Source organism: Macrobrachium nipponense, chromosome 48, assembly GCF_015104395.2.
Source record: "Macrobrachium nipponense isolate FS-2020 chromosome 48, ASM1510439v2, whole genome shotgun sequence".
In the NCBI taxonomy this organism is placed as follows: Eukaryota; Metazoa; Arthropoda; class Malacostraca; order Decapoda; family Palaemonidae; genus Macrobrachium; species Macrobrachium nipponense.
The window spans coordinates 8,742,760-8,754,677 of NC_087223.1; the positions used below are offsets into that span (position 1 = coordinate 8,742,760).

General features: G+C 28.5%; 1 protein-coding gene across 1 annotated transcript in view; it reads left to right on the forward strand.

Annotated features, from left to right (window-relative positions):
* Positions 1–9,620: 9,620 nt before the first annotated feature.
* The window catches only part of LOC135205036 (mucin-2-like), a 7,662-nt gene continuing 5,364 nt past the window's right edge, over positions 9,621–11,918 (forward strand). Inside the window, exon 1 of the mRNA XM_064235297.1 lies at positions 9,621–11,651. Coding sequence (XP_064091367.1) covers positions 10,805–11,651 — 847 coding nt within the window. The 5' untranslated portion in view covers positions 9,621–10,804. The remainder of the gene's footprint in view (positions 11,652–11,918) is intronic.

The following is an 11,918-nucleotide window of genomic DNA, read 5'->3' on the forward strand; positions in this document are numbered from 1 at the left end:
ATAGAATAAACTGGAATTTGTCACGTGTAATTTATAGCAGCAACTGCTGGTACAAGAGTCAAATGATGGAATCGGCCTTAATAAAAGAGAGGCAGGTAATGAACATCTCAAAAGGAGCATGGATTTCAGATACGATCGACAACGTCTTCATTCAACCAACACTTAAGTAGATTAAAGAAGATTATCAGCGGGGGTGACTTAAATTGGCTTGTTTGTGGATGGACCTCTTGGTATAAATACCACCTTTTCTGTAAACTTTTCTCATTCATCTACCTGAAGAGGGAGACAGCAGTCTCTGAAATATAGTACTTTTTTTACTCTATATTTGGTGTTTTTATGGGCGACTTTTATTATATAAATATATATATTTATATATAAACAAGATATAAATATACATATATATATATTAATTAGTATACATAAATATACATATAGGACAGATGATAATAAGATATATATTACATATATATATAGATTATATATATATAGATATATAATCTATATATACCAATAATATGTCTATGATATAGGATATTTATATATATAGGATATTATATTATATATATTATATAGATAATTAAGATAGAATAGATATGTCTGGTAAATATATATATCCTATATATATAATATATATTATATATTATATATATATATTCAACATACTAGATATATATATATATATATATATATATATATATATATTATATGGTAGCTTATATATATATATATATATATAGAGAGATATAAATCTTCGATATATAAGAATTATATATTATATATTAATTTATATATATAAATATATATATATATATTATAATATTACAATAGATATCTATACACCATATAAGAGATAATATATGTTCTATAAAAATATAGAATAATATAATAATAGATTATATAGAATATATATATACATATATAAGGGATATTAAACATAAACATATATATGTTTATTAGTATATGGGTCTATATAGATTATATATAATTTATTAATATATATATATATATATATATATATAATATATAATTATTATCTACATATATTATAAATTACGGCCTATATATATATTATAATATATATATATAAACATATAATTATATATATATATATATATTAATTATTTATATATATGTCTATATATATATGTCTATAATATATATTATAGAACCCATATTATTATATTTATAATAGAATCTAATATATATATATATTTATATATATCATATTATACTATATAGATAATATATATTTAAAAAAAAAAAAAAATATATTTATAAGTAAGAAATATATATAATATATATAATATATATATATAAGATTATAGAATAATAATAATATATAATATATAATATATATATATATTAAATATATGTCATAAGATAAGATGATAATAAATATATATTAGATATAAAATATATATAAAGAATTATAAATATTAATAATAATTATAGTGGTAATTATATATGTAGGTGTAATATATATTAAACTAAATAAATAATAATAACTAGTTAAATAGTGATAATTAAATTTAATAATATACTCGTAGACTCATAGGTATATATATAATATATAAGCTACTATGATGTATACGTGTTAATGCTTATATATATATATTATAAATACTCGGATTATTATTTGATTAGAATAGTTATACGGTATATATAATACTAGTGCACTTTAACGAAAAGTTAAGTATTATAGATATTACATTATTATAAAAATGTCTATATATATTGTCTATATCATGTTACTATATATACTTTATATAATATATATTATTTATTTATGAATATATAATATAATAATATATATTAGAATGACTATACTATATAATATATAATATATTCTGGTATTACTTATATATATAATATTCTATATTACAAATACAATGTATTAGTAAGAACTTATATAAAAATTAATATAGATATTAATATATTATTATATATATATATATATAATGAAGCCACGCAATATATTATAATTAATATATAAGACAAGTATAGGTACTATATATATATATATTATAGTATATTAATAGTATATATATATATACTATATATAGACATTATATATACTAGAACATAGTAGGCTATATATTATAATATATATATATATATATCTATTATATATATATATAATATATGTCCTATACATATATGTTAGTAAGATCTATATTAATTGTTGAATATTAATAAGGAAATTATTAAAATGTACTGTCATCTATAATTTACACTATTATATGTCTAACCTTCTATAGTACATATATATATATATGTCGTCAAAACCATATTATTACTATTATATATATATAATTATAACTAATATATATATCTATATATATATATATTATATATATATCGGGTCTATATATCATTATATATATATATATATATATATAATAGTCTATATATATATTATATTTATAATATATTTAATATATAATGTATAATTATATATACTAAATATCATATATGTATTTTATGATGGATGAATGAATATTATAATGAATGTATACAATACCCCCCAAGCTATATATATGGCAAATTATATATGTCTAATTATATGTACTATGCAAATAATAATGGTAATATATTTATATATATATATTTATTATACTATATCATCAGGACCAATCCGTTATATATATGTATTAAAGAAGCTAAGATAATATTATATGTATATATTAGCAATAGATATATTTATATGTCCCTCAATCTATATATATATATATTATATAATTATTATATATAATATTATATATATATATATATTATATATATATAATTATATATATATATATAATATTATTATTATATTATATATGTATATGTATTGAATGAATTGTATATATGATAATATATATGGCATTTATTTGCATTATATATGACATATATTATGCATAATATATGTTATATGTTATATTATATAATATTTATATATATTATATATATATGTTTAATATATATATGTATAATATATTGATATATATATATAATGTCTATATAACATATAATAAATATGATATATATAATATATTATTATACATATATACATTTCAATTATATATTATATATATTATATTATTATTATATATAATATTATTATAATATATATACAATATATATATTATATATATAATATATATTATATATATATATTATTATTATTATATTTATATTATTACATATATATATAGATTATATATTATATTATATATACTAATTATAATTTATATATATATATATTATACAGATATTATATATATATATATACATATTATAATTATATAAATATTATTTACATATTATATTATATATTATTATATATTTATATAATATTATAATTAATATATATAATAATATATATGTATAATATATTATATTATATATTATATATTATTTAATATATTTATATATTAATTATAATATATTAAATTATATAATAATAATATAATATATTATATATTATATAGTATATTAATATATACTATATTATATTATATATTTATATATATTACGATATATAATATATATATTCCACTCATATTCTTGTCCACCAGGTGCTGAACACCAGCATTTCATTGTATGATTTATCTTGCCCCGACAGAACAATTCTAGATTTGATAGATTTTAAGATAAATAAATGCACAGACTTGTGTATTTTTTTTTTGTGGCTGTGTCCATTTATTATATATTTCCTAAGCCTCGACTTATATTCTTTTCGTTTACATTTACACTTTGTTCTATGAGAACTGCTAACACTGATGTTCTTGCAAATGTGTTCTACAAGAATGTTTGTTCATTCTTGATAATGATCAAAATGGAGAAAGAAATCCACAGTGTATGTAGGTACATGTACTTATATTTAAAGATAAATCTGTACAGATTCTTGAAAGCTGTGCAGATGTACCCTTAAATATATGTACATGTACGTAACTGCGGATTTGATTCTCCATTTTAAGACTCAAGCTACTATATGGGTATTTTTTTAATGATCAAAATAATAATGATGAGAACAGCACTCAGCTGGATACTATATAATAATTACGTTGGAGATTGGGGAAAAGGAAATGCATAATAATCATGTTAGGTATTAAGGAAAAATTAAGGCGAAATGATTATATGAGACAGGTATAATAATTACGTTAGATGTTAGACGCTTTGTCGAATCTGACGAAGGAGGCATCGTACCAAAGCATTTATACATAACTCCAGGAAACCTAAGGAGCCACCAGGGTCGCAAGGTGACCTGGAGTAACAATCGATGTAAACATTGGGTGTTGACCTCAAACATGGTGAGATTATGATCTATATTCGTTTACGTCGGATGTTACTACTGCTAATAGCGTATTTTGCTGTTTGTCTAGCCCCCAACAATACCATTTAATTAGTTTTTTTCTTTTTCGCATTTGTCCAAAATGTCGACTGGCGCCGATAGAGTATAGCTTGCTTCTATTGGAACTGGACACATGTTTCATGTTAGTGTGTCGCTTTGTTGGGGTCGTCATTGTAAGAAGGGCTAGAATGGTTTAGGTTTATGCTAAATTTGGGATATTTAGTTACATAAGCACCATGTAAGGCTCAGTTCCTGTTTAAATCGAGGTGCTCTATTAGGACGTAGTATATAGGCCTCACGATATAGATAGTAATGACAAGGTACCTATAGTTCCGCTCTAGCGACGAGGTGGGACTCATTAGCGAATGTGATTGTGTGACGTCAACCAAAGTGGTCGAAGCGACAATGATTGCCTTTGTTACACTTTGAAATGCGATTTAATAAATATACCTCCATAGATTTAAGTGGTGAATGCGATTTTGGACGTATGAAATATTGTAGTTCGTGTGAATATCGATATTGCAGAAATCGAATAAACAAAATGTTGCACAAATAAGGTTTGTGTGTGTGTGTGTGTGTGTAACTTTTCGAGACTGACAGGATCCTGGAGATCGATGTCATGGGATCTTTTCCACGGTTTTTCGAAATTTTTCGACACAATTGTGAAACCCAATTTCATCACAAAATTACTCTACGTAAATGTAACAAAATACATGAACTGAATGGCGGGCTCCCACGAGGCCAAGACAGGGAAGTTTAAAAAACCGTGGAATAAGTCCCATGACACCAGTATCCAGGATCCTGTCAGTCTGTAAGAGTTTCACAAACATGAATAAAGTCATTCGAGTATCGTTTTGCCTATTCGATTTCTCCAACGGTGCCGGAACTACTGGGGATGAAGGGCCCACTGTGATTGGGGGTCCATGTGGACCCATTATAATGTCTTCAAGTAGATTGATTTGGCAATATATTTATAAATATGTTTAACAATACTGATAAAAATACTAATAATAGTTGTAATAATGATGAATTATATATATATATATATTGTTACGAAGTGCCAAGTATCTAGTTACCATTTATCAATTATTACCTCACAAAAGCCAGACACCTGAACCCTCATAACACGTTTAAACGACTGAATACACTAAAGGCAACAGTGATCCCTTAACACTTACCAGTATTGCAGAAAATCAGACTAAGTTCATCAAAACAGGTGTGAGGTAATCTTGTAAGTAATTAAATTAATGAAAGGGCATCACTCCATCAACAACTTTAAAAGTCTTAAGTATTTCCCTGATTTCAGAAGTCTAAGTACTTCCCTGGTTCTAAGTCACTTCAATTAAATTGAAGGAAAGCAAATCAATTACCACTCTATGTCTCTACCTATCATAAATATAGTCATAATCATATATACTTATACTGGTGTAGGATAAAGAAAACACTTATAAAAATTTTTAAATACATTATTAAATTCAAAATTTATAAGTGAAATTCACAATATCAGGGAAAATTACTGTTACTTGAAAACAAAGTAAAGTTTAATTAATTCTTGAATCAAATTAAGTAAAATTAAATCAAAATTAATTTATCACAAAATCAAGAAAATTAACTCTATCAAAATTCAAAAGTGTTCGGCAATAACTGAAAATTTGAAATAAATTCACAAGTGCTAAACAACAATAAAACTTGAAAAGAATTCTAAGTAAATGCAAATCAATTCAAGTGAAATTCAAATTTCAACAAGTGTTAAATTTGATTAAAAGTGCAATGATAAAGCAATGAAAATAACTAAGTCAATTAAATTGTGAATGCAAATGAAAATATAAAACAAAAAGACACACTTCAATAAGAAAATGAATAAGTGCACAAACAATGGAACAGACACAAACACAAAAAATATCAGCAATGTGTAAAAGTGTAAATCTTTTTCATTCAAAAACACTGTAACCAACAGTTTTTACCAAACCTTCATAACAGACAACAGTTCCTATCAATTATTAGTTAAACACAATTCCTATCCATTATTAGTTAAACACACTCCCTATCCATTATTAGTTGCAACTAATAAAAATATAACACTTTACCTTTTTTGGTATACCAACTTCTTTCTTTCTCTTTTGCTGCAGCTTGTATATACACTTTCAAAAAAAAAACCAGGCGCCGTTACGAAATGTTTGTTCAGATTCCACAAAAGAAACTAAATAAACTAAATAAATTCTAAGAAATATCAAACATTAAGTTCTAAAATGTTACGAGTGACCAATTTACGTTACGTTAATATAATCTCGATGTCGAGTGAGAGAGAGAGAGAGAGAAGAGAGAGAGAGAGACGAGAGAGAGAGGAGAGAGGAGAGGAGAGAGATGAGGAGAGAGGAAGGAGGGAACTAACTGCTCGAGGTCTTAAGATTCGAATGAAATCTCTTCCCCTCATGGAAACTGGGCTAGGCAGATGACAAATACGTTCTGGGTACGAAAGCTTCCAGAAAGTTCTGGAACCTGACGCAATCTTACACACATAATGTGCAACATCCACGTGGGACTTGACAAAGATATACACGTACCATACGAGTCTGTTAAAAAAAAAGAAGAAAGACGTACCCGACTCGAACGAGACGTAGCCTGGGCGACAATAAGATTGACATGTTTTGACAACAACGAGCTCGCTATCAAATGCGCTGACAGAGCATGGAAGCAAACGGATCTCGCAGACTCTATTCTTAAAGTGCTGACATAAAAGTTAAACATTTGCAGCTTTGAAAAGACAAGGATCTCTCTCTTTACGTTATATAATATATTCTTTTACAAGACGGTAATGCGAAATCTGAACACACATTTTAAAACATCCTATTCTAAACTATCTAGGAATCTGAAAAAATGTTACACAATCTACAAGACATTTCAAAGAGGGGAAAACATGCATTTTGAAAGTAGCAATATATAATAATGTATATATATTTATATATATATATATATATATATATATATATATATATATATATATATTATATATATATATATATATATATATATATATATATATATATATAATATATATATATATATATATATGTGTGTGTGTGTGTGTGTGTGTGTGTGTGTGTGTGTGTGTATGATACATCTAATATTTATACAATATAGACGCATATATACAGGTCTTTTTATAAACACCCATAAATCATATAAATATAAATGTGTGTGTTTTCACTTATTTATGAGTATTAGTTACTGGTGAATTAAGTAACAGTAACTAATTTTGCTTTTTCATGATAGAGGTCCACTCAAATAATTGGGACTACGGCCCATAATGACCTAGTTCATCCACTGTATAGCATGTAGTATCAAAATTTCAGAGTAGAGAGAGAGAGACTATATGTCCGTTTGTTTTGTAAAAATTAAAAAAATAAACACCCAGGAGAAACAGGAACTGAAGTTATGTTTTTCATATATCATATATGTAATTTACTATGAATGGGTTGCAATTTTATATGGATATATGCTATATATGTAATATATATCTGAAATCATGAGTAATTGATTTTTTTTTCTGATTAAGAGGATGTGATGGGCTGTGATGTTCTTAGAATGTAGAGGTCATCAATTTAACTCTCCATGGAAACAGTGGTCCTAAAGTGATAAGATAGCTGAGCTTTGGAAATGCTGACACAACTTCCATGAGTGCGTGATGTCGAAAGTTGCTGCCTAAGCAGAACAGACCACATCCTGTATCCATGTGCGGGGGGTGCAGATATGCTTTCTGAATCTGGTTCGGGGCTGATTCTTGGGCGTGAACAATGATCTGTAAAATGACGTCATGAACTTGTGACGAAATTAGTGATGACACTTATCTGGGAGTGTATTGTGTGTTAATTCGTGCTTGCGTTCATGTGAGCTATTTCCCTACATAATGAGAGAGTAAATTAGCCTAAGGGGAGAACGATACAAAGTCGGCAAAGGGCCAAGATGGCTCCTTTCTTTGTGTTTTTGGTTAAGTGTGTGTAATCTGTGTTGAATGGGTAAGCATACTTATTTTTTAGCCAAAAGTGTGGCTTGACTGTATTTTGAATATTTGCTTCAAAGGTGTTCTATTATATTTGACCTTTTTATTTTGCTTTTTAATCTTTTGCTTATCGATGTGTTCTCCTGTCTTCTTATAGGTGGATCTGGAACAAAGGGAACCGATCTGATAACTTATTTAGAAATGGGAACTTAACTGATGTTCCGTGGTGTTACTAGACTTTGCTATGACTTTTTCTGGTTTTATGACTAATGTTGGTTATTGTAAAGGAGGGATGGACTGGTTTAGTTCGATTTCCAGGGTTATCTAAGATATTTGGATTTTGAGTTCAATCTTTCATTTAATCATTTTGTTAAGAACCTGATTTATTTAGTTAATGCTTTGCTCTCAAATAAATGTATTTTTTGTAGTTCACGAGTCTGATTTAATTGCCTTAGGTAATAGAGAGAGAGAGAGGGGTGTAGTAGAGAGAGAGAGAGATAGAGCGAGAGAGAGAGAGAAAATGGATGTGCCTTGCAGCATGGATATTGCTACCAACTTACTTTTAAAATGTACCGAGGTTCGAACCTCCGTAACATATATATAATATAATATATATATATATATATATATATAGATATATATATAATATATTCATATATATATATATATATATATATATATATATATATATATATATATATAGATATATATATATCTATATATATATATATATATATATATATATATATATATATATATATATATATATATATATATATATATATATATATATATATATATATATATATATATATATATATATATATATATATATATATATATATATGTATATATATATATATATATATATATATATATATATATATATATATATATATATATATATATATATATATATATATATATATATATATATATATATAGATATATATATATATATATATCAAAACAACAACTGTGTTCCATTTTCGTGTTTGCAGCAAAACCAGCATATAATCTCAGATTGTATTGTTCTATTCTAGCTATGACGATAGGTCATCAAATAATTTATGTGACACATATGCCAACGGGGAAAAGATTTTATCTCAGAAATTGAAATGGCATCACAATGACGATTCAGGAAGTTTAGTTCATCGCGTATAATTAATGCGACACATATGCCAACGGGGAAAAGATTTTATCTCAGAAATTGTTTTTCAGGTGAACGAGGCTATAAATCTCACTCGGCTTCGAGACCATATGAATCAGCTTCAGGGAGGAACCCAGCACAGTTGCTCTGAGTCACGCCACTTCTGGAACTAAGGAAGGGCCTCTTGTTTCGAAGCAACCCAGTTGCCTGGACACAGTCTTGGTGACTGGTTGGACCGACTGACTGGAAACTACAATAGGTAAAGCGATGTCGACGGGAGATAGCGAAGGAAACAGCGGCTCGGAACAGCAGTACGAAACCGAAGTGAGTAAAGCTCTCCTGCCTTCTCTCTACTTGCAGGGTTTTGTCTTCATTTTATCACATATTTGAATACAGAGGCGCAGGTCACTTCAAAAATGACCACAGTTTTGTTTTTTTATTCAAAGATCATTAACAGATAAATCTCTTAATATTCTTTTCAGCTCAGCCCCCTATGGCGATCGTCGTTGCCGACAGCAGGCAATTTAACGATACTTGAGGCTTCAGTGCCTCTGAAAACCCTTGTAATTCCAAGTGGCAAAATATCGTGAAACGAAATCAGTGCGCAGATATCGATAGATGTCTGAATGATGTGGAAAACTATCCAAACAATTTCACGATCTGATGAAACGTTTCCGGATGCTTTCAAATGTTGTTTTCTCTTTGGTATATTCTCAGTGATGATATTTTTTGTGAACGGAGTACTAAGCTCTTAAAATAATCTATATTCTCTTTTTATTTTTTTCTTTTACATGAAAATGGCAATCTTGAAGAGTTTATAAATATATCATACTTCACTCCCATGAATTTAAGGCTGTACAAATAATGATACTGAACGTAAACATATCTAGAGGCATATACATACAGTACGAGAATAGGTCTATTTCCCCTACACATAGATTTTACATATCTATATCTATAGATGGATATTTATATACATACTATAAACTTCATGAGATCATTTCTTAATACGACCCAAGCTGTAAATTACATATATAAGGATGGGAGTCATTTTTAAAAAGCTGTATGGTCTGTTCTTCTTTTAAATCTATCTGCACGTTTTGCTTGTGGTGGAGGTGGGATACGCGTTTTTGGATTTTCATCCTCATTCTTAATTCATTCATTAATCGAGAATCAATTCCTTTCTTTGGTCCGATGATTGTCCTCGATTTGTCTCATGTTTTCAATTCAAATCAGGCCTTTGATCGAGGGAATAACTTTCAGAATTAACGTAGCCTTGTGAAAGAGAGACTTCATATATATATATTAAAGTTGAAAGATGAATCCAGTATACCAGACCTTCATCCTCCTCCTATCCATCTTAGCAGGGAATCTGCCTCCAACAACGAGTCACTCATCACTGATGTCCCAGACTACGAGAGCAACTGGGCCACCAACGACCTCTCCAGCCTCTTCAGATTCAACCACAACAACCTATCCAGCCTCTTCAGATTCAACCACAACGACCTCTCCAGCCTCTTCAGATTCAACCACAACGACCTCTCCAGCCTCTTCAGATTCAACTACAACGACCTCTCCAGCCTCTTCAGATTCAACCATAACGACCTCTCCAGCCTCTTCAGATTTAACCACAACGACCTCTCCAGCCTCTTCAGATTCAACCATAACGACAGTGCTAGTTTCAAAAACAACTTCCACACCAGATTCAACCACAACGACAATGCCAGCTTCAACCATAACGACCACACCAGTTTCAACCACAACTACTACACCAGATTCAACCACAATGACTATGCTAGGTTTAACCACAACGACCACACCAGTTTCAACTACAACTACCACACCAGTTTCAACCACAATGGCCACACCAATTTCAACCACAACGACAATGTCCAGTTCAACCACAACTACAACACCGGTTTCAACCACAATGACAATGCCAGGTTCAGCCACAACTACAATGCCTGATTCAACTGCAACGACCACACAAGGTATAACCACAACGACAATACCTGATTCAACCACAATGACAATGCCTGGTTCAACCACAACCACAACGACCAAACCAGATTCAACCACAACTACAATGCCAGGTTCAACCACAACAATCACTTCAATTTCAACCACAATTACCACACCAGATTCAACCACAATTACAATACCAAGTTCAACCACAACTACCACACAGGTTCATTCCACCACAAATTACAATGCCAGGGTTAACACAACTACCACACCAGGTTCAACCACAACTACCACACCCAAGGTTCAACCACAAACTACATGCCCAGGTTCAACCCCCAAAAACTACCACACCAAGGTTCAACCACAAAAACACACACCCAGTTCAACCACAAACTACAATGCCAGGTCAACCACAACTACCCACACCAGGTTCAACCACAACCACCACACCAGGTTCAACCACAACG